At 40.4% G+C, this 21,298-nt stretch overlaps 1 protein-coding gene across 1 annotated transcript in view; it reads left to right on the forward strand.

The window, feature by feature from the left end:
* Nucleotides 1-273: 273 nt before the first annotated feature.
* Nucleotides 274-21,298, forward strand: part of TRPM5 (transient receptor potential cation channel subfamily M member 5) — a 35,978-nt gene continuing 14,953 nt past the window's right edge. Inside the window, exons 1-13 of the mRNA XM_058806213.1 lie at nt 274-390; nt 1,353-1,533; nt 2,755-2,921; nt 6,087-6,267; nt 8,716-8,780; nt 10,581-10,772; nt 12,083-12,185; nt 13,081-13,199; nt 13,820-14,170; nt 16,247-16,378; nt 17,531-17,654; nt 19,082-19,227; nt 19,971-20,083. Of these exons, the coding sequence (XP_058662196.1) occupies nt 274-390; nt 1,353-1,533; nt 2,755-2,921; nt 6,087-6,267; nt 8,716-8,780; nt 10,581-10,772; nt 12,083-12,185; nt 13,081-13,199; nt 13,820-14,170; nt 16,247-16,378; nt 17,531-17,654; nt 19,082-19,227; nt 19,971-20,083 (1,991 nt within the window). The remainder of the gene's footprint in view (nt 391-1,352; nt 1,534-2,754; nt 2,922-6,086; nt 6,268-8,715; nt 8,781-10,580; nt 10,773-12,082; nt 12,186-13,080; nt 13,200-13,819; nt 14,171-16,246; nt 16,379-17,530; nt 17,655-19,081; nt 19,228-19,970; nt 20,084-21,298) is intronic.

Genomic DNA, 21,298 nt, shown 5'->3' on the forward strand with positions numbered 1-21,298 from the left:
CTTTGTGCCTTTTTAGACCTTTGGTTACACAGTGCTGGTGTGGAATCTGCCTTCTGTATGCAGCATCTGACATTTGGTACTAAGACCTCCAAATTTTAGCTAACCATTACAGGCATGATAGTGAAAAAAGTGAAACATTTGGCTAAAACCTGATCTAGATATGTTTTAATGGATTTTGTGGCCTCCCCAGTTTACATGACTTTTCATTTGTCAACTTTCTGTCATCTCAGTGAACATCTTGGTCCTCTGGTGCTCCATCACCTTATGAATTCAATGGTGGAAATGGAAACCAAGCTCTACAGCGGTGACAAAGAGGAAGCCTTCAAAAGAGAATTCCCTTACTGTATAGGAGAAATAGACTTCACAGCTTCGGGGAAGAACCATGGAAAGGTATGGGCACTGAGGAGTTTTAACCCTTTTACAGTACTGCTGCTCTTAGCAGTAAATGCAGAGTCTGCAACAGTGAGGGTCGATGTGCCACAGAATGAGACACCACATTATGCCCCAAGTGAGGACCATGCCTTCCTGAACATGAATGTGATCTAAACCATGGCCTTTTAATATTCAGAAATCAATCACCTGATTTGCAATTACATGACACAAGTACATGTGATCACTTTTCCCTTTAAAAGAAAAATCAGTTATGTGCCCTGCTTCCTTCATTTTCTGTCTTTCCCTGGTTGAACCCACCAAAAATTAATCACTATGGATTTTGACATTTTAAACATACTTTTGAGCTGTTTAAAGGTTTTCCTTAAAGCTCTCTCTCTGTTCTGCTGATATGCAGAGAGGGATGTATGTGGACTAACCCACCTCCTCACTAGTCCCATGCACAAGTTAGTACTAGAGCAGAAGGAATTCCTAGGAATTCCTAAAGTCTACCCCAAGGTTTCACCATAGTTTCAGCATTGAGTCTTAAGCAGAAAAGCGAAATATATACAGAATTGGAAGGAGCAGTAGATTCATGTAACGTGTCCTCAAAAAACAGATATAAAATCAGGTAAATACTTCAGCTTCTGCAGAAACAAAAAACACCTACAGAATTTGTTGGCTTTCCTAAGCTGCCATGAAACTGAAGGCAATTCAAGAGAAAGCTGTAAGGGAGACTGTGATTTGTCAGTCTGCAACACAGGACTAACCCGTGGAACTGACCCAATTAGTGAGGTAGCAATTATACAAAAGTCTGCTAAGTTAATTCAACTATTCAGTTCTCCGTCAAATCTTGCTCAACTATTTTTTTCTTAAATATCCAAGTTGATGATAATTTCCCTCTGCATTTACCATGAACAGACCCTTTACTGTATTTTTCCATGCTGTTGTTATTCATTGGGTTTTTCTTGTGTTTGTTGAAGTTTATGAAGGTCCAGAGTACCATTCACCCTGGAATTATATTTGAAGTTATGCTCAACAAATGGAATCTACCGGCCCCCAATTTGGTTATCTCTTTAGTAGGGGGAGAAGAAGATTTTCAGATGAAGCCTTGGCTACGGGACACCTTAAAGAAAGGATTTATAAAGGCAGCTGAAAGCACAGGTGAGTGCTTTAGGCTTCAAAGAAGAAATTTGTATTCCTGATGGATATTCTCACACCTAGACCCCAGTGATCTGGAAATTACAATGGGCCTGCTCACACAATTATTTTTGAAAATTCAAGACTTTGCTGAATGCAACCTACATGTAAATACCTTTGAAAATGAAAAATATTGTATTATAGTAGCAAAAATAAGTTCTTTCAAAGCAAATCACTCTAGGTAACCATTTCTGAAATGTGAAATTACCTGATATTATTCCCTCAGAGCTGACACTAGAAATATAGCATCAAAATGGGACCAAATACAACTGCCCCTCTTTTGTGCCATAACAAAATAATTCTGAGGAGAGCAGAACAATTTGACTTCAACAAGAGTGAACTTAAGTAAAAAAAAAAGAATTTCTGCATTCTCACATGCAAAATACAGTGAAAATATCTGTGAGCATTTCACAGCAAGCTCTTGGTTAACTTCAGTGCTCCAGACAAGATTGTACCAGTTTTGCTCTTTGTAATGAGACAGCCCAGTACCAGAGCTCTTTTTGCTACTTTTGTGCCACACAGATATTCTCTACCTCCATCTTTCTGTACTTCAGACTGGGCAGCATCAAGATTCCCAATTATTTTATGTTACTTATTTGAAAATGGTCAGCTTGCTTTTTACCTAGGGTTCTCCAAATTCCTTGTCACTGTAACAACACTGCTCTAAATTCTATTATCCTGAAGAATTCATGCTCCACACGCCCACAAGAACAGAAGAACTCCAGTTTAGGCAGGTTACACCTGAGCTCTTCTGCTAAAAGGTGACTGCATGGGACTTTTTAGGCCTCAATTCAAGTCAACAACTTCCCTGACTCTGCCCCTTTCCTCTCCCTTGTAAACCTGGTACAGGGATGTTTCTGCTCACATGTAGCCAGTGAGTAACTCCAGAGTGGACACAGCATTCTTGATGAGCATATTAACATCAGAGTAAAGATGGCCACGTTGCATCACATGATATACGAAGAACGTTTGCTTGAGCTCACAATTTCTTCTTGTTTCCCTTATTAAAGTCTTATTTACTTTGCATGTATTTTAATTCTAAAAGCTATATTCCATCAAGACCTGCCTTCACTTTATCTATTTTTTAAAAACCCTTAAGTCCAGTGCTGTAAGTAACGCTACTTGACACACAAACACTTTGCAATACAAAGAAATTCCCTGACAGCTTTTTAAACACCATTTCAGGTGCCTGGATTTTCACCAGTGCTCTGCGTGTGGGAGTGACAAGGCACTTGGTGCAAGCAGTGCAAGACCTTGCCCTGGCCAGCACCTCGTCCACCCTGAGTGTGATTGCCATAGGAATAGCTTCACTCAGGGAAATCCAGCACAGAGAAATCCTGGAAAACACAAAGGTACTGCTCTCTTAGTCCGTTGTTCGGATGGAAGCCACACCCTTACAGAATTTGTAACTCATTGACAGAACAACTTTGATGTAACTTTAAAGAAACAAACAAACAAACAGAAGTGAGGTTTGAGCTGTGTTTTGGGAGAATGCAGAAACAGAGCTCAAGGATTGTTGGATGATTCTGTGCCCTTCGTGCCCAGCGGGTGGCAGCATTAGGCATCATTAGGCATCAGAAAAGCGAGCAGCACAGGTTTGAACGTCAAGAAAATATCCCAGAATAAGGGACTTTGCATGGATTTCTCCCTTGTCCACTTACTGCAGAAGCACTTACTCCTAGCTATTACATAAACACTGCAAAAAGCATATTTTATATTATGAGACACCAGACATAAATATTCCAGGACAAATTTTTCTTTAAGTAGCCAATGAATTGTTATTTAATACACAAAAACTTGCTCAATACAACAGGCTAAAAATACCAGCCATGCAGGATTTCACCTAGTTATAGGGAATCCTCAAACTGGGTCAGGGGGATCAAAGTTCTTGGGAAGAAAACAGAAACAACACACCAACAAATAAATAACCTCACCCAACAACAGAAACAACACACCAACAAATAAATAACCTCACCCAACAAAACTGTTGCTGAAAGCGTTGCTGCTGAATGGACACAAAAGTGGAGAGAAAAAAAAGAAATAGCATTCCCTTCTGTCACTGGATATACAGTCTGTCCTAAGTGGAATATTATAACAACAAAATAGGTGTTTAATGACAGTGAATGACAGTTTCTCGGTACTATTTATACCCTGCAGAAGCCAAGAAACAAATGACAAAGACAGCCCTTTGAATTCATGCTTAGTTGTTCTCTCACTCAGGCCTGAAAGTACCAGCTAGAGGCTGAGAGACCTAGCCAGACCATACCAGCAACTTATTGTCATTGGTCTTTTTTACCTTTTTTTTTGGTTTTTTTTTTTTGTTTGTTTTTTTTTTTTTTGTTTTTTTTTTTTTTGTTTGTTTTTTTTTGTTTTTTTTTGTTTTTTTTTTTTTGCCAATGACAACTACCTGTGTGCTCTACCAGGTGGGACTCTTTAGCTGGAAGACTTTAACCTATTGTGTGGCAACCAGGCCAAAAAGGCCTCAAAGGAAAGAATTTGGTTCATCGTGTTTGTGAATTTTGTTCAGGAAAGTTTGCAAATGCAAACTATTTCACCTCCCTTCTAGGCCAAGTGATGAAAATGCATCTGGATCTTTTCCTATCAGCAGCTACAAAACAAGTGCATGCTCTTTTTATTTTCTCCCCTTCAACTAAATCCCAAATTTTTTGTTAAGGGATATTTTGCAAAGAGCATTCTTGACTCTATGACTTCTGGCACAGCTTACACCCAAAGATATTTTGGTTTTTAGTCAGTAACTTAAAGACAAAGGAACTACAGACAGGGATGTTGATCTAAACCCAACTCTCTCTATATTTGGCACTAACACAAGCAGCTTGTTGTAGAAAATAGGGCTAACAACCCCCACTAGCAAGGAGAAAAACAAGCCCTGAAATCAGCGGATTGCTCATGTTGTAGTAAAGCAGATGGGATTTAGTTTCTTTATGTAGGAAAACCTAATTTTTTATTTATATAACTAATTTTTATATAGTTTTCATAGCTCTTGTATTCAGCTCTAATTGGTTAGTAGTTTTTGCTACTTAATTTACTGGTTAGTAAATGGCATTTTGTGTGTTTATCAAATTTCTCTATTTTTGGATAGTTTACATAATTTTTTACAGATTCTCATGGGGCAGATTTCTTGTTTTTGTAGGTGTGAACAACTCTGTTACTAGAATAGTTTGTTTTTTTAACTGACTTTTTATTCCTTTGATTCTTTCTTATGGTAACTTATAGGCTAAGTTGGTAATTCAACAGAACAAAGCCTAATTTTATAAAACTTTTATAATATCATTACTTATATACAACACCCTCCTATCTCTTCTGTGTTAATGGTATGCTTTAAACATCATTGAAAGATGACATCCACGTTTTCAGGGAATAGAGAGGAAAATTCCCAAAGGCTTTTTTCAATTGGTTGTTGTGTCTCGGGGTCCTAATCAAAGGCCAGATCTTTGGTGAGGAGGATTAATGTTACATGGCAGCAGAATAGAGGCACACCTTCTGTCAAAGCAAAATCTGAAGGAAATTATTTATGTGAAGGAGGTTTCCCCAAGGAAGGAGAGACAGAGAGAAGAAAGTGAAAGAAACATGTAAGTTTACTGCTTTTAAGTGTGGGGGGAAAATGCAATACACAGTGACAACTGCCAAGATTTTAAACAGTTGTGTTAATCTACCTGCTTGCAAGAGGACAATGATTAGGAAAATGAAAATGAATAATCAGACATTCACAGCCTGGAATGCTGTACCAAAGTGGATGGGCAACAGAGAGAAAGAAAGATTTATAAAGATTTATTAAGAAAGAAAGGGGAGTTTGAAAAAGTGTATGCATAGAAGCCCATGTGTAGTGCAATATTTAGAACAAAAGACTGTAGCAGGGGTTCTGTTTTACCTAGAAGATGAGTTTGTGCCAAAAAAAAAAGCATAAATAATTTAAAGGTATAACACCACTCACCCAAAATAAAAGAGGATTCCCATTTCTAAAGTCTGTCTGCCACTCTCTCTTTTAGAACACAATTTCCAAACTGAGAATAACCATCAGATTTCATACAACCCTGTCAATTGAGCAAAGCTGTGTATAAATTGACAGGGACATGGAGCAGGCTAACTCATTCACTGGCCTAAACATGGACAAAACACTTATGAAATTAATAGTCTGCCCCTCTTCACCCCAGCTGAGGCTTCACATCTCCATACACAATTATCAGATCCCATGGCCCCTTTCCATTCATACAAGAAACCATTCCAAAACCCGCATTCCAGAGATGATGATTGATATCACTGTATTTTGCAGAGGCCAAGAGGGAAACTTCAGGGACTCCAGCTATCAGTCCTGCCAAATCTGGCTGCTTCCAGAAGGAACAGATTTTCTATCTTCACCCTTTTTTAAGGGTCTATCAAAGTGTCTCCCAAGTGGTGAGCTGTGTCAGGGTGCAGACAGCACAGAAATGGAGAGGAAGGACATTGAAACAGGGGCTGGGCTTTGCAGAGAGCACTGACATCTCCCCTCCTCCCTCTAGAGTGAAAGCCTTGTACACTACCAGTCAGATGACAGCACCCAAGGCCCACTGTATTCCCTGGACCACAACCACTCCCACTTCATTTTGGTGGAGCACGGCACGGCAGAGGAGCCGGACGGAACCGCCAAGCTGCGCCTGGCCTTGGAGAGGCACATCTCGGAGCAGCGCACGGGATACGGGGGTGAGCGCCTCTGGGCACATCCAGCCTGAGCCAGGCTGACAGCACGGTCCTAGCCCTAGTTACACCCCAAAGGGGACTCCAGCTCTCAGGTGACAGCACGGTCCTAGCCCTAGTTACACCCCAAAGGTGGCTCCAGCCTCAGATGGGCCTACAGAGGCAAGACCAAGTCAAGACTCTTGTCATCGTGTGAGAGGCACAACGACAGTGATGTCTGACGTTGAGAAAGGTGCTCTTTGAAGCAAAAATCTGGGCTTTTATTGCATCTCCTTAAATGTAGCTCAAAGCTGGCCTTCAAAGCACAGCTCAGATTGCCTTAAAAGACAACATATGGAAAATAAATCCAGCTTCAAGTGCCTTTACCGGTGGTTCTAAGAGATTGATAGTCACTGTTGAATACTTTCATTGCCTCTCACACACAGGGTCTTGAATTGCTCCCACACTGGAAGAAAAGACTTGTTCCAAAGCCCTCTGAAATATTTTAAGCCATATTTGTTTAGGGATAACATCTTATCCTGGGTAAACACTGTAGCATCTAATGCCCATTTGAATCTGTGATCTTTTATGTAATAAGAACTGAGTTTTGGGCAGGTCTAGTATTTGTGGAAAAAACTCAGTGGTTGAGAGACTTTTACCTTTGCTTTGTTTGTGCCATACATGCAGTGCTAGCACAGCTGAAACAGGAGAGACAGCTCACTTGTTCACAGCTGTGTGCATCAATGGAATATCCACTTTCACAGCCCATGGGGTGGTAGCACAGAGGCACCTGAGAGCACAAACACACCTGAAGAATCCTTACCTGGTGACTCAGATGGGAACAACCACAGGCAGGCTGTAAGGGTAGCCTGAGGTTGCAGTGCTGAGAGTTACAAAGCAGCCTCTTTCTGCTCTCACCAGCCAAATCTGATTGAACAAATCTCAGGGGAACAGAATTCTGACAAACAATGCTGATTCATATGACAAATACTTTGCTGGAACATACTGAATTCAGTGTTATCTTCTATTGACAAAGCCAATGTCATTCCTTTAAGCTCATTTATAAACAGACTGAGCAAAGCTATGTGGCTTTACTATAGTACAACATTTTAATAAGGTCATGTGGAATTTCCCTGTTTAAAAAAACACCAACTAGAAGTCTTTAAGAATAATTATTTTATCTATATTTATATTCACTGAATATTTTTTACAATTGAGGACTTTCCAGATTCACAGCGTAAAGTCAGAATCCACATGACTCTCCTCTGGCTAAATTTTAACTAAATCTATGGCAAATGAAGAATATTTGTAGCCTGAAACATACTTGAGGAGCCTGTAGTCCCAGAGGTCAGTCTTCAAAGAGTATCACGTTAGAGAGGAGTGACAATGCCATGCCATTCAGTAAAACAAATTAAATTTCTTGCCAAACATATCCTGGCTACAGCTCAGTCCAACCTTATCTCTGTAGTCATCTCAAAAGAAATACAAAAAATAGCAAGTAGAGATCTGTACTGAATTTTGGGAGATCTACAAAGGGAAGCATAAAAAAATTGTTTGAACCAAATGCCTTTTATCTTCCATCTGAAAGAGGCATTAATCTCTTGATATTACTGTTTTGATTGAGCTCCTTCAGGCCAATCTATAGTCACCTTTGCATTGCAGAATTCAGCATTTGCAGTAAAAGCCATCCAAAACTCTGTGGGCCCCTGTAGGAGGATGGCTTAGGACAGGGACCCTGACCTCCTTTCTTTCCCCAGTACCATGACATGTTAAATATTTCATTAGCATTTCTTTTAAAAGTATCAGACTGTGTTATTGTTATTAATCACCACACCGGGCTGTACTGAATGAAACTTTAAGCTGTTTAAGCCGAGTAAAAAATAGATGGTTTCTATCAACTTTTATCTGACTCATCCTGCCCAGTCTACACAGTCAGCCTCTTCATATTCTTAAATCCTCCTTTCAGAAGGCTTTTGTCCTGGATTCCAGTCCCCCTTCCAGCACACACTGGGCACGTGCATAACACCCAGGACGAGCTGAGAGCTTTTCACCTCACTGTGTCTTGCTGGAAGATGGTTCTCTGGAAACCCACCAGCCCTGGGCTGCACCCTAGCGCAGCTCCCTTGCTCCCCAGCCTGACACCCCTGCAGTAAATAAATAACTTTAAAAGCCAGCACTGGCATGACACACAGAGGTGCCAATATCCATATTTTGCAGCTGAGGTCAGAACAACCTGGACTGCTTGCCAGGGATCACACAAAATTTCCAAGGCAAAGGTGCCTTTGTCCTGAATCCTAGGCCAGGACCCCTCTGTTAGGTCAGTGTTATTCTCTTCTCTTGCCACATCCTTCTGCAGGTTCATGTAGAGACCAAAACAGCACGTAGGAGGAGAAATATTTTCAGGGGGTCAACAAAACAGCAATAGGCTGTTTAAAAAGCTGCTACTTTTTAAAAATTAAACCTTCTGTTTTGCAGGAACAGGTAGCATAGAGATCCCCGTGCTGTGCTTGCTGGTAAATGGAGGACCAGACACACTTGAGGTAAGAAGCTGTTTTCAGCTTTGGAAAAATAAATTAACTGGTGCCAAGTAATTAATGGAAAATTTGGCTGTATGACAAACACATCTATTGGCACTTCACATGAAGTCAAAACTCACATCTATACGCCATTAAGAACTGAATTCTGTTAGTATTAAATTTGAGAGTATTTGTTTGGGAGAAATATTTACTTTTGAATAGGCACCAACTGATCATTAAAACTTCCATTGCTAGCTTGTCCAGTGGGATGAAAGAATCCAAACCCAAAACAAACCCACAGAAACCAGGTCCAGATCTAGGGAAACAGAAATACTCTGTTATAACTTGAGGAGAAAAAAAAAAAAAAAAAGAAAAAAAAGAGGAATCTTTTAGTGCTGTTCAGCCCAGAGTTCAGAGGAAGCACAAGACCAGGTTTGCTGGATGTGCCATTTAAAAAGGGTGTCCTGGTTCCACTGAGCAAAACTACATTGTAGGATTGAAGACTGGAGTGTTGTCTGATAATAATCCCAAATCTTCTTCAGCAAAGGATCAGTTTTGATTTGTTTTCCTGAGTGGTTCTACATCTTAAAGAACTTGTTAACAAGGAAATAGTCTTTGACTTTTATTCTACTTTACTTATCTTTTTTATGGTACTCTGGGTCTAGAAAACCTTTAGAGAGATGTAATTTAACTATAATTTAAGGTTTCCAGGTGCTGAGACTGTGACATGCAAGCTGGTAACCACTTTCCAGAATAATGACTCCTTTCTGGGGATGTTTTCTAGTTTCAATTTCTTGTATCTTGTCATAACTTTTGTCAGCTGGATTAAAACATGCACTCATATCATATTAGAAATCTCTCTGCTTAAACAAAGATTACATCACCTCATGAGCTTGCTTCATTTCTTTCATGAGAAGCTAAATATTGCAGTGTTTCCTTTATCTTTGGTTTAGAAAAATTCCATGTTATGACATCTAAATCCTCTTTTCAAAGTTTTACAGAACAGTGTGACTGGAAGACAAAAAGTGAATGACTGGAGATCCTCTAAACCGATATGTGCTGGGAATGGATGACTGGCCACACTTTTTTAGAATACCAACTTCTTAAATGGATTTCTTAAAATGGATAATACACACCAGAGACTACAAACAGTTTAAAAAAAACCCCTCAATATCTAAACTAAAGAAAAAAACCCTTGCATCACAATTGAATCAATGCAGTCTTGTACAACTCCAGAGGAAGAAACAGACTGGCAGCAAAGAGAGGTTTTTGCAATCATGATGCCATAGCCTCTGCTCTCCTCTCTCAACAACCTGCCTGACTCATTCTAATTGCACAAGTAATAGAATTAGTAGCCTTTAACTCTTGTAGTTGCTATGATTCAGTGTTTTTTTCCTGTAGCTCAATGTTGTAATCCCAGAGGCAAATTCCTGATTTTCAGAACATATTGCCAGGTTCAGCAGACAGAAAAAAAAGCCTGCTGGTAATTTCTGTACAGGGTTACTCCCTTGCACTTGACTATGCTGAAACAGAGACTTCAGGGGAAAAAAAATGTCAGGGTCAATGAAATTTTATGCATTGTTTGTCCAAATTGGGTTGCTTAGCTACTCAGCAGATGTGTCATGAAAAGAAGCATAGTCAGAGGCTATACATGGATGACCTGCTACAGAATTCAAAAGATCCTAATAGCTTAGAGGAGTCTGGACTGATTCCATAGAATCTGATTTAGGTACACATTTATTCCTCGTTTGCTAGAAGTTCTTCTCTTGAAAAACATTTTCTTTCCACTTATGAATTTTAAAAACATCTTATTTTGAACTACAGAGAATTTGCAGCGGGTTGGAAAATTCTGCTCCCTGGCTTATCTTAGCAGGGTCTGGAGGTACAGCTGACATCCTAGCAGCATTCATGAATGACCCACAGCTTATCATGCCAGAAGCTGTTGAAAAGCAATTTAAGGAGAAATTCCCTGCAGAGAGCTTCTTGTGGAAGGACATTCTCCAGTGGACATTGACAGTGAGTTCACAGTTTGATAAGCCATCATGTTTACAAGGCCATCCCCTAACACTTGTAGCTTTGGTAGCCCCTTCAGTACAGGTTTGGCAAGAAGCTGTTCAGAAATTTTGGGAACTCCAGTGCTTTGACACTGGTGCCATAGAATGCCTCTCTAGCATTAAAAATCAAGTGGTCATTTGATCATGCAAACTGCTTTGTTGCCCCAGGAATTCACTGAACACTGAGGGCTCTGTCCTTCCTCAATTACTTCCTCAAGTAACAGCCAGCACCCAGGAACCCGACAGTCCTCCTGTGGGACACCAAGCATTATTTATATCCACAGCTGTGCAGCTTGTGCAGCTGTGACAGAAGAGACCTAATTCACGACCTACAGCTGTTAAATGGAAACCGGGCTGTGGATAAGCATGAATAAATTAAGTAGAATGAAGCGTGCTTAGAAATGATCCTATCTATTGTCAGTTACTTGTTCTTTAAGTATCATTGTTCTTAAAACGGAGAGACAAAACAGATTCAGAGATCTTCTTTACTCTTTGTCTTGGGGTACAGTTGCACAAGCCTTTTAGGAACAAATGCCCACTCTGAGATTGTCCTTGTGTGAAGAGTAGTGGGTGCCTCTGAGATAAACCAAGTCCTCCTGACCTGGCTCACCACTTATTCTTTGCATGCCCTGCCACAATCCTCAGCTTTAAAAGTTCCTCATATTAATTCCATTAGGAAGAACTTTACCAATCACTAACAAAAGGGGATGAAAAGCACCTGGAAGCAATATTGCCAGAGGCTCACAAAGTCTCAGTGCAGCTGCACTGCAAGAAAGAAAACTCAATAAACAGAGAAGCAGAAGGAAAGATGAGAGTACTGTATATATATCAATATTTGAGGACTTCTACTCAGAGAAGAGTTAGAGACTATGCTTTTGAATAAACAACTCAGAGAGCAAAACTTAAATGTCAAAGCAGGATGAGGTAAAATGAAACTAATGTTATGCTGGCTATAACGTGACTTTGAGTAAAATAAGAATGTAAGTTAAGGAAGGATCTTTTAATTAAAGCACTGGTTCTCAGAATATCCAAATTCTATTCCTCCTGTCCTGGTAGGTCACTCAGAAAAGGCAGTAAAAATCCCCCCCTTGCCTTAGGAGTTATTTATACATGGGAAACAAGTAATATTGGCCTGCTTCCCAAACCTCAGCTTTACAACTAGAATGTAAATTTTTGGGAAATACCATCTGGGTGATCTCTCCTGGGCATTTGGGCACTATTGTGCATCCAAAGGATACTGTGTAAAATGACTTTTGTTTTGACTCCAAACAGATTCAGAATATTATTTCACACCAGCATCTTCTAACTCTGCACAACTTTGAGCAAGATGGTTCAGAAGAACTAGACACAGTCATTTTGAAAGCCTTAGTAAAAGGTGAGATACAATAAGCCAACATTGTAATGTTTGTCTTACTTGACTTCTATGCCATAAATATATTTCCTATTTTTCCAGTGCAAATTCAGTTGACTGTTGGATCAGATATCATTTCTGATGCTCTGTTCTTTTGCTTGTTTATTGACAAATTAACTGTGGCAGTTACTGTAACTCTTGTGAGCTTCCTTTAAACTAGTGTTTGCTTTTAAATTTCATGCTATTGTATGATTCTATTTCAGCCACTCCTTTATTTCACTAATTGCTTCTCTTAATAACATAGGCTGTAAAAGAACTGAAATATACTGGAGCAGTATATTATTCCAATTAAACCACAAAAGAAACCTCAATGAAAACAGAACCAAAACTCACAAGTGACCAAAACTACCTTTGTTTCAGAAACAATCAATCAATTTCTCCTATAAGAAATCTCCGCTATATCTTCTGAAAGAATACATTACTTGTGCTGCCATTTATTTCAGTTTCTGTTAACTTTATGGTTTGTGTTAGCTTAAACTTAGCATGGGAGCAAAAAAAGAAAAAAGACATTCCGTTCCTGATGTGCTAATTGACACAAGGCAAAACCAACAGCCAGACCTGTCCCCTGCTTTCTGCAGGCCAGAGTCCCTCTTGATATCCAACAGCCATTAATGCTTAATGCTGTTTATAGGGTTCATCTAGAAAAAAATAACATTTTTGAATATTAATGCTTCTTAATTTAGGAAAACACTGCTGTGAAGGGTTTCTGGTTAAGCAATCCACAGATTTGTGACAGCTGAAGAAGAGTTTGCATTGCTAATCGAAGTACCAATACTATATTAAACTCAACCATAACTGTAAAGTTGAAACATAACTGTAAAGTACTGACTTTATTTGCATTTCCTATTTTTTTTTCCAGCCTGTAAAAGTCAGAGTCAGGAGGCTCAGGAATATCTGGATGAACTGAAACTGGCAGTGGCCTGGAATAGGGTCGACATTGCTAAAAGTGAAATATTCAATGGTGACGTGGAGTGGAAGGTAACAGGCTTTTTTGTCTTAGAGGACACTCAGTATATGTTCCACTGTGTACAGGACACTGGAGCATCCCAAAAGATGGCTTCAGTTTTTACCAGTACCTGCACACTCTACTGAGAGATTGGGCAGGGGTTTATACTTCCTGAGGCTGTTTGTCTTTCTGGGCCCCTGTATGATAATGGCTGAAGACAGAGGAACAACTCAGTGGTCATCATCCCTTTCTTGAGCTGTTTGAGAGCAACAATCTTTCTCCCCTTCTATACAGACCTTTAAAGCAAACAAACCAAAGCACAAGAAGCAGGGAAATATTACTGTTAGAAGGTGGCATGAAGAATGTCACTGTTTTCAGTTGCTGTATAAATACCCAGTGTGGTAGGTACCTCACACTGAGTCCTACAGCACACAATTTATGTTGATGCTGTAACATTAATGCTGGCACAGACATTTTGTCAGAGAAAAATGAAGAGAGTTCCACCTCTTTCTCATTGTACTCACTGTTGACTGGTGGAAGACAAAATGTGCCTGTCTTCATGTTAAATCTAACCTCTCTCATCATCCATCCATTATTAACCCTCAAAATTTCCTTTTTTGGTTTGATTTTTTTTCCTCTTTCATCAATCTAGTCCTGTGACCTGGAGGAAGTGATGATGGATGCTCTAGTCAACAACAAACCAGAATTTGTGAAGTTATTTATTGACAATGGGGCTAACATATATGAATTCCTGACCTACAGTCGGTTGCAGAGACTCTACTGTTCCATTTCTCAGAAATGTCTGCTCTATGAACTTCTCCTGAAGAAGCATGAAGAAAGCAAACTGACCTCGGCAGGGCACACTGGTCAGCAGCAAAGTGACCAGAAGAGCACCTGCCCTCTCTTCACTCTCACTGAGGTCTCCAGAGTTCTCAAGGATTTTCTTGATGATGCATGCAAAGGTTTCTATCAAGACCTCAGACATGAAGGCAAGAAGAAATCTGTGAGTCACAACTCTGCATCATTGCTCCCCTCCAGTTTAGAATTTGTACAGTCTTAACTAGGTCTAGTCTTTGGGGTGGGGCAGGGAACAGCTTTAGTTAAAGTAGTATGGGGAATACAAATAAGATTTACATTTACTAGGGAGTAATTAGACATAAAAATAGCGGTCTGCTTTTCTTGTACAGAATTTCAAGAAGTAGTACTGGAAAGGCAATTTTCTTTTTAGGAGAAGGAAAAGCAGGCAGTGGAGATTTTCAATCCCAGGTCTAAAAATGGTCACCTTTGTACACAAAACTATTCTCAGATTTATACTCTGTACAAGTAGACCGAACTCAGATATTGATATTCAGTAATATCCAGTATTTGATATTTGCCTTTAGATAATTTTAGTCTTTTTAAGGAGTGCCAGAACACAGAGCAAGAAATAGGCACAATTATGTGATGTGGGCCTGGCAAGCATGCTGGCCAACATATGACAAGGAGAATTTGTGATGGGGGTACCAGTGTGGAATGTCTATGATCCACAGTGGGGCAATAGATGCACCATCATTTTTGCATTTTGACAGGTGATTTAACATTAAAACACCTAAGTACCAAAGTGCTTGCAAAAGCATTGAAAATAATTTTGGGTGCAAGGTTTCAAAACAAAGATGTATAAAGAATTTTCATTAGAGTTTATTTTCAGACAAACTAAACAAATTAAGCCTTTTGGTATTTGCCAAGTTCTAATTACACCTAAAAAACTGTTAAAACTAGAAACCAATTTTTAAAAATATCTTATTTGAGATGTTCAATTACTTTTGCTTTGATAAAGCCTAGCTAAATTAATTAGTAGTATGAAAAGCTAAGTTAGAATCTACTCAATGTTTCTTCATTCACAAGGATGAAGAACTTGAGACAATATCTCTGAAGTCACCAAGCATACTCCAGACTTACAAACTTGCCAGAAATAAAATTTTGCCCCCAGAACCTCACTTAGCCTTTCTGGCATTTGACACAAGTGAGCTAAAGCCCAGTGCTGTAGATAAGGCCCAGGTCAGAGATCAGTTCCTGCTGCCTACTCGCTTTTTCCGTTTAAAGCTTCTTCCCATGGCTGAATCCCATTATCACTGGCAACAGAAAAAGCATCACAGTACTAGGAAACTAGCATCACTGCTGCCAAATTGTGTGTCTTCTTTCAAGTTAGGAACTAGTGGTTACAAAATCAGATGAGGCTTTTAGGCTATCTTTGTCTCCTGCAAGGCTTTCAATGCAATTTAATTGATTCAATAGCTCACTACAAACTGAAGAAACACCTCACCCCGCAAAAAAAATCCCCAAAAGTGCCATTAAAATACATTTTAACAGAATCCCATCATTTAAATTTTTTAAAAATATATTCTCACAAAACTCTGTTTAAATGAAAATAAATATACCCTGGCTGCTTCTAACCAACACAATAGATAAAAAGGTAGTTATTTTAAAATATACTTAAAATTCAGAACTTGACCTACGTGGCTACACTTCCTCTAGACTATTTTATTATCAAGTGCTAAAGGAATAAGAACTGTTCTACTTAAACTGCTCTCTGCATGAGGGAAAGGTTTCTCAAAGGAAGGACTAAAAAAGGGTATTGACGTACTCTATTCTTGTCCTGTACAGGCCTTGGCGAGATTTATTTCTGATGAAATGAAATGCCTTTTGTTCCCTTTTCTCTGAAGCCTTGTCCTCTGTGGCAGCAGAGCAGAGTCAGATATAATTGAAGGCAAGCTCAGATTAGTTAATCACAGGTTTGTCTTGTCTGATATTACACACCAGTGGTGAAACCCCAGATTCAATAAAGCCAATGAAACATTTAGCATTGGCTTCAATGGAGCCACCATTTGATCCAGAATGTTCTCACACATATTGGGTTATATTGGGGACACACCTTTAACTTGGTACAGAATGAGCTAATTACCTTTTGGTCCTACTGAAAAGTCAAAGAAATATGAAGTAGCCAGTGAGGCTGAAAGCATCTTAGATTGCATCATTTGCATGTCATTTGCATGGAGTGAGACTGCCAACCAGATTTTGAATTCTTCAAACCATGTTTCAGGACAAAATGAACACAAAGGGATTACCTGGGCCCTTGGACATGAACCAGAAAAGTGAAAATCCTTGGAGGGATTTGTTTGTATGGGCAGTGCTTCAAAACCGACACAAGATGGCAAACTATTTCTGGGCTATGGTAAGCTACGAGCTGGAGCTGCTTCAGGTGAAGTAATGCCATATTTCAAGTTCACGAGATGTTTTTTTGCTCAGCCTTGCACTCAATGACTGATGGGTTAGTTTCCAAAACACGAGAGGTGGCATTTATGGGCCCTTTCATCTCTGCGTGGCTCCTGCCCGCGGGGCCAGGGAGAGCAGGAGCAGGTGTAAATCAGCCCTGCTCCCGATGGGTCCCAGCTCCCAGGAGCAGGGTTTGTGCCTCCAACAGTCGGCGATTGTTTGGCCCTGAGCGTGACCCGAGGGAAGTGGGAGCAGGGAAGCATCTCCAGCTTACGTGCTGGACGCGTAGGGAGCAGCATGACGCGCTCCAAGGCTGCGCTTCGGGCTGGCATAATCGGCTCCTGTCTCACAAGCCAGCCCTGTCCCCCACATCTGGGAGCCTCCCTGCCCCCATACAGAGAGAGAGAGCTCTCAGCTCCATCCCTGGCCTTGCAGAGTGGCACATCTGGCCAGAGGCTGCCAGGCTGTGTGCGTGCACATTGGCACCTGCTCCGGGCCAGGGCTGGGCCTCTGCCAGCTGGGCTTCCTCCTCTCTCCTGCATCCCTGCCCCAGCACAGCCATGCTGGAGCTATCTCTACACAGGGAGAATGTGTTGCTCTATTTCCAAGGCATATTGTTCTCCTTTCTGAGCTCGATTGCTATCCCAAATCAGGTCCCTCTAAGAGCCTGGGCCCAGAAGTCTCCAGCCTTACAAAGCACAAGAACTACCAGTAAAGAGTCATGGAATAGTTTGGGTTGGAAGTGACATTAAAGATCATCCAGCTCCAAATCCCAGCAACGGGAAGGGACACCTCCCACTAGACAGCTTTGCAGGGACACCTCCCACTAGACAGGTTTGCCCCATCCAGCCTGGCCTCAAACACTGCAGGGATGAGGCATCCACAACATGTGGTTTTAATTCTCAAATATCATCGAAACTGTCAATATGATCATCATTTTTGGCTTTCAAGTCTGTTTTGGAGGGAAGATTTTTCTTGAAAGGCATGAACTTTTTGCTGTTTGTTGTGTTGCATAGTGCAACACATCGAACGTGCATCATAGTGTTGCATTTCCCCATTCGGGAATGCCCTCCAGTGGAGGGTGGCAGCAGTGCCCCTTTCAATTCCACAGGGTCAGGAGGGTGTAGCTTCAGCTCTGGCAGCCTGCAAGATCCTGAAAGAGATGTCCCGCCTGGAGACGGAGACCAAAGCAGCCTGCATAATGAAAGAGGCCAAGTATGAGCAGCTCGCTGTGGGTAAGTAATGGCACTTTTTGAATGGCATTGAAAATTTATGAAGGAACTGCCATTGGAAGGCAAGCAAGTGAAAAAAAATACAGTTTCAGTTGTAAAAGGTCAGCTGTCATGAATAATTTAACAGCCTTGCAGCACAGGCAGTCCCAAACATTCAGACACAGAGGAAAGATTAAAAACCCACTCATTTTGGAAAAATCTCTGTTCCAAGACAGGCCCCCTGGGATGCATAGATACTCTCCTGCTGCTTGTTGGTATTTTAATTGTCTGATCTTAGTACAAGGTGTGTTACAGTGATGTGAAAGATAGAATAGCCAAAACACTTCCAGGCTCACAGCAGCCTGCTCTTCCTGCAATATCAAGCTTGCTCTGTAAGGGCCACTAGAGCAACAAGTTTTAAGTTTTGTCATTGCAGCTAAAAATAACTTGAGATTACCTCACCCAGAAGAGGGCCAAGTGCACTGCAAGCTGCAGTGAGGCTCAGGCTGGTTTTGCAGCAGAGATGCCCCTCCCTGCAGCAGTCAGATCAGGCATCCGCAATGCTGGAACGCTGAGCCCTCGCCCCTCTGCTCGCTGCAGGAACAGATGTCTGCACACAAGCTCCTCTGCTGACCTGACTTCAGCCCAGTCCTCACCTTCACTGCTGTGAGGAGAGGGCTTTAAAATGTGCCCCACGTGGAAACAAACACAGGGGCTCCTCTTCCTTTGAGGCAGTTCATCAAGTAGCTGAAGGCTCATGCGGGCGTTGCTGCATTATTTACACAGAGATCACATTTTCCCTTCTTCTTACAGGGCCATTGTTATTTACAAAAATTAAAAACGAAGTTCTCATATAATCACAGGGTTTGAGTAATTTAGTCATGGAATTATGAGGCCTAATCCAATACACAGAACTTCTGCTTCTCAGCTTTGATAAGTATTAGATCAGATCCTCAGTTTTAATTTCTGGCCTGGATTATGCAAAGCAAACTTTCTTTAAGAATGATAAATACCACATCAACAATTTTAAGTGCACTTGACCTTCTTGCCCAGCCTCACAGTGTAGCAAGGTGTAGGCTGGCTTGGGAAAGGTACTGAGATAATCAAGTGAATCAGTAGAATGGAACAGACATGAGAAGTCAGAACTTGTCTAATGAGAACATCTTGATTTTTTTTTTTTTTTGACTGATTAAATTTATCCTGGTTTCTAAGCTCCAGGACCAGTTTCTCTGGAAACAATTATGCCATAACACTCCTCCAAGTCTAATATTATTTTATGTCAAGTAGCTCTGTCTCAAAATGAAGGATCTGTTGTCTACAAGACAAAGCTGGGCTGCTTAACTTCTTTAGTCTGTTCAGGAAAGTGAGGACAGCATGACAACTCATCCTTCAAAGAGTAAGAAGATCACCCAAGAGATGTATTTTTTGTCTGTGTTTCCTTCATATGGCAGAACTGTTTAGTGAGTGCTACCACAACAGTGAGGAGAGAGCATTTGCTCTGTTGGTGAGGAAAAATCAGTACTGGAGCAAAACCACGTGCCTTCAGCTGGCCACAGAAGCAGATGCAAAGTCTTTCTTTGCACATGATGGTGTCCAGGTAAGTTTTACACACCCTCGGGCCCTTAAGTTGGGCACAGGAGAGGGCAATACAGGAACTGAACAACCCCAATGAAAGTATTCCCCTGAGAACCATTTTTCAATGAAGGGACTCTTCTCTCCCCTTAGCAACAGACAAAAAGGACATTATACCATGTCCTTGCCAAAGCAGCACAATTCCCCTTTCCCCACCTCTCATCCAGCTGGCACACTGACCAGTGTGCTGAGGAGAAGGTTTAGCCCTTAATCCATCGTGTGCTTTTTTGCTTTTTATTCCTTTCTTGCTCGCAGAGAAGCATCAGAAAAGCACTATAAATCTGCCTGGGGCATAATGAAGCTGCTCTAAGATGTGAGGTAACTCTTTGTTCAGATTCAAGAGAGAGCTCACTGATAAAAGTTAAATTAAATTACTATTCAGCTTTGCTCTCACAACCTGCCTTCTCTCTGCATACACAAAGCTAAATTAAGAGTGATGCTGCTTTTATCTCCCAGTGCCTGACTTGGGCTTCCTTAGTACTACAGATGTTGTTTAATTCCATTTGGCTCGCTGTTCTTTCCACTGGTCTCCAAATAACTCTTTGCATACTCCACATCTGCAGAAGGACACACAGAGAACCTGTTTGCTCTGAAGCTGTGAGGTTTCCAGAGCATTCACTGTTTTAGGAGTCACTGAACATAGGTGCGCTTCATCTGCGAGTATCTTTTTGTGGTATTAAAGCAATCTCTTCTCTTCTTGACTTTCAGGCCTTCCTGACAAAAATATGGTGGGGAGACATGTCTACAAGCACACAGATCCTCAAGTTAATCTGTGCATTCTGGTGTCCCTTCCTAATCTACACCAATTTCATATCATTCAGGTATAAACATAACTATGTGGGTGCAAGAGATAAATAAGCGATGAAAAATAAGCCATAAAAATATTCAGACTCAAAATTTCTCCCTGAAGTGATTAAAACAGTAGCATCACCTAATATCACCTAACCAAATAATTTTTCTGTGGGGCTGAGTGGTTTGTGTGTCCTGTTACATACTTAAAAGATCAATGCCATGGTTTCACAGAGATCATTCTATTTTGCACAGTCCACAGGAAAGCCTGTTGGAATTCTGTAAGCTCCAGATTCTACACAGCAATGTGTAGAATATCTGCAGCTGTAGAACCATTTGTTTTTAGATTTGGAGATGCCTGGCTCAAACTTCAGTATCTTATCCAAGAAAAACAGCCATCACAAAGCACTGCTATCAGCCACAAGCCTTGATAATCATAAGTCAAGCTTAAAAACATGGGACTGACATTAAATTATCAATCAAAATCAATTAAGATTTTCAAATTCAGTGCCTTACAATCTTAGGTTTTCTTGAAAAAGAGTCCATGCACTATAAACATCAAGAAAACAAAACAAAACACCCTGCACTACAAAAATCAACCAACTAAATAAAATTAAAAAACAGAAAAGAAAAAAAGAGCAGCCAATCTGCTCAGGTTGTCATAAAAATTATGGATCTGAAACTTTAGGAAAACCTCAAATATTCAGAGAATCATAAACAAATCATAAGAATTAGCAATATGAAATGACATGTTATTATGAAATACATGTTTCTTGACTCTTAAACTACATAAAAAGCAAGAGGAAAACTTGTTTGGCTATGCTGATTTAAGATTTGCCTTCTGCTAATGTCACTAAAGATGATCTTCTGGCTCTCAAATTCAAATTCATTTAATGTGATATTTTGTCAAAGTTTTCATGGAAAGGTTTGAATTATTATACATGATCAAAGCAATTCTTTCCAAATTTCCATATTTTTGCTTCCTTTCCCTGGAAATGCAAAAACTGTCACATGTCCCCCACTGCTTCTGGCTTCTCTCTTCTTAATTGCTACTAAGAGTAACTAGGAATGGAGCATTGAGCAATTCTCTTCTAAGACTGATTGAGGAGTTTACTTCTGCTCAAATCCTAACTAGTTTGAGGAAACTGAGCATCGTGCTCCATTTTTGTGAAGCACACCAATTGTCACCTCTCTGAATCTTGCGGGTGACTTCAGCCTCCTCCTTAAAAATAAACAGAATTTGTAAA

The sequence above is a fragment of the Ammospiza caudacuta genome, chromosome 6, assembly GCF_027887145.1.
Source record: "Ammospiza caudacuta isolate bAmmCau1 chromosome 6, bAmmCau1.pri, whole genome shotgun sequence".
Lineage (NCBI taxonomy): Eukaryota > Metazoa > Chordata > Aves > Passeriformes > Passerellidae > Ammospiza > Ammospiza caudacuta.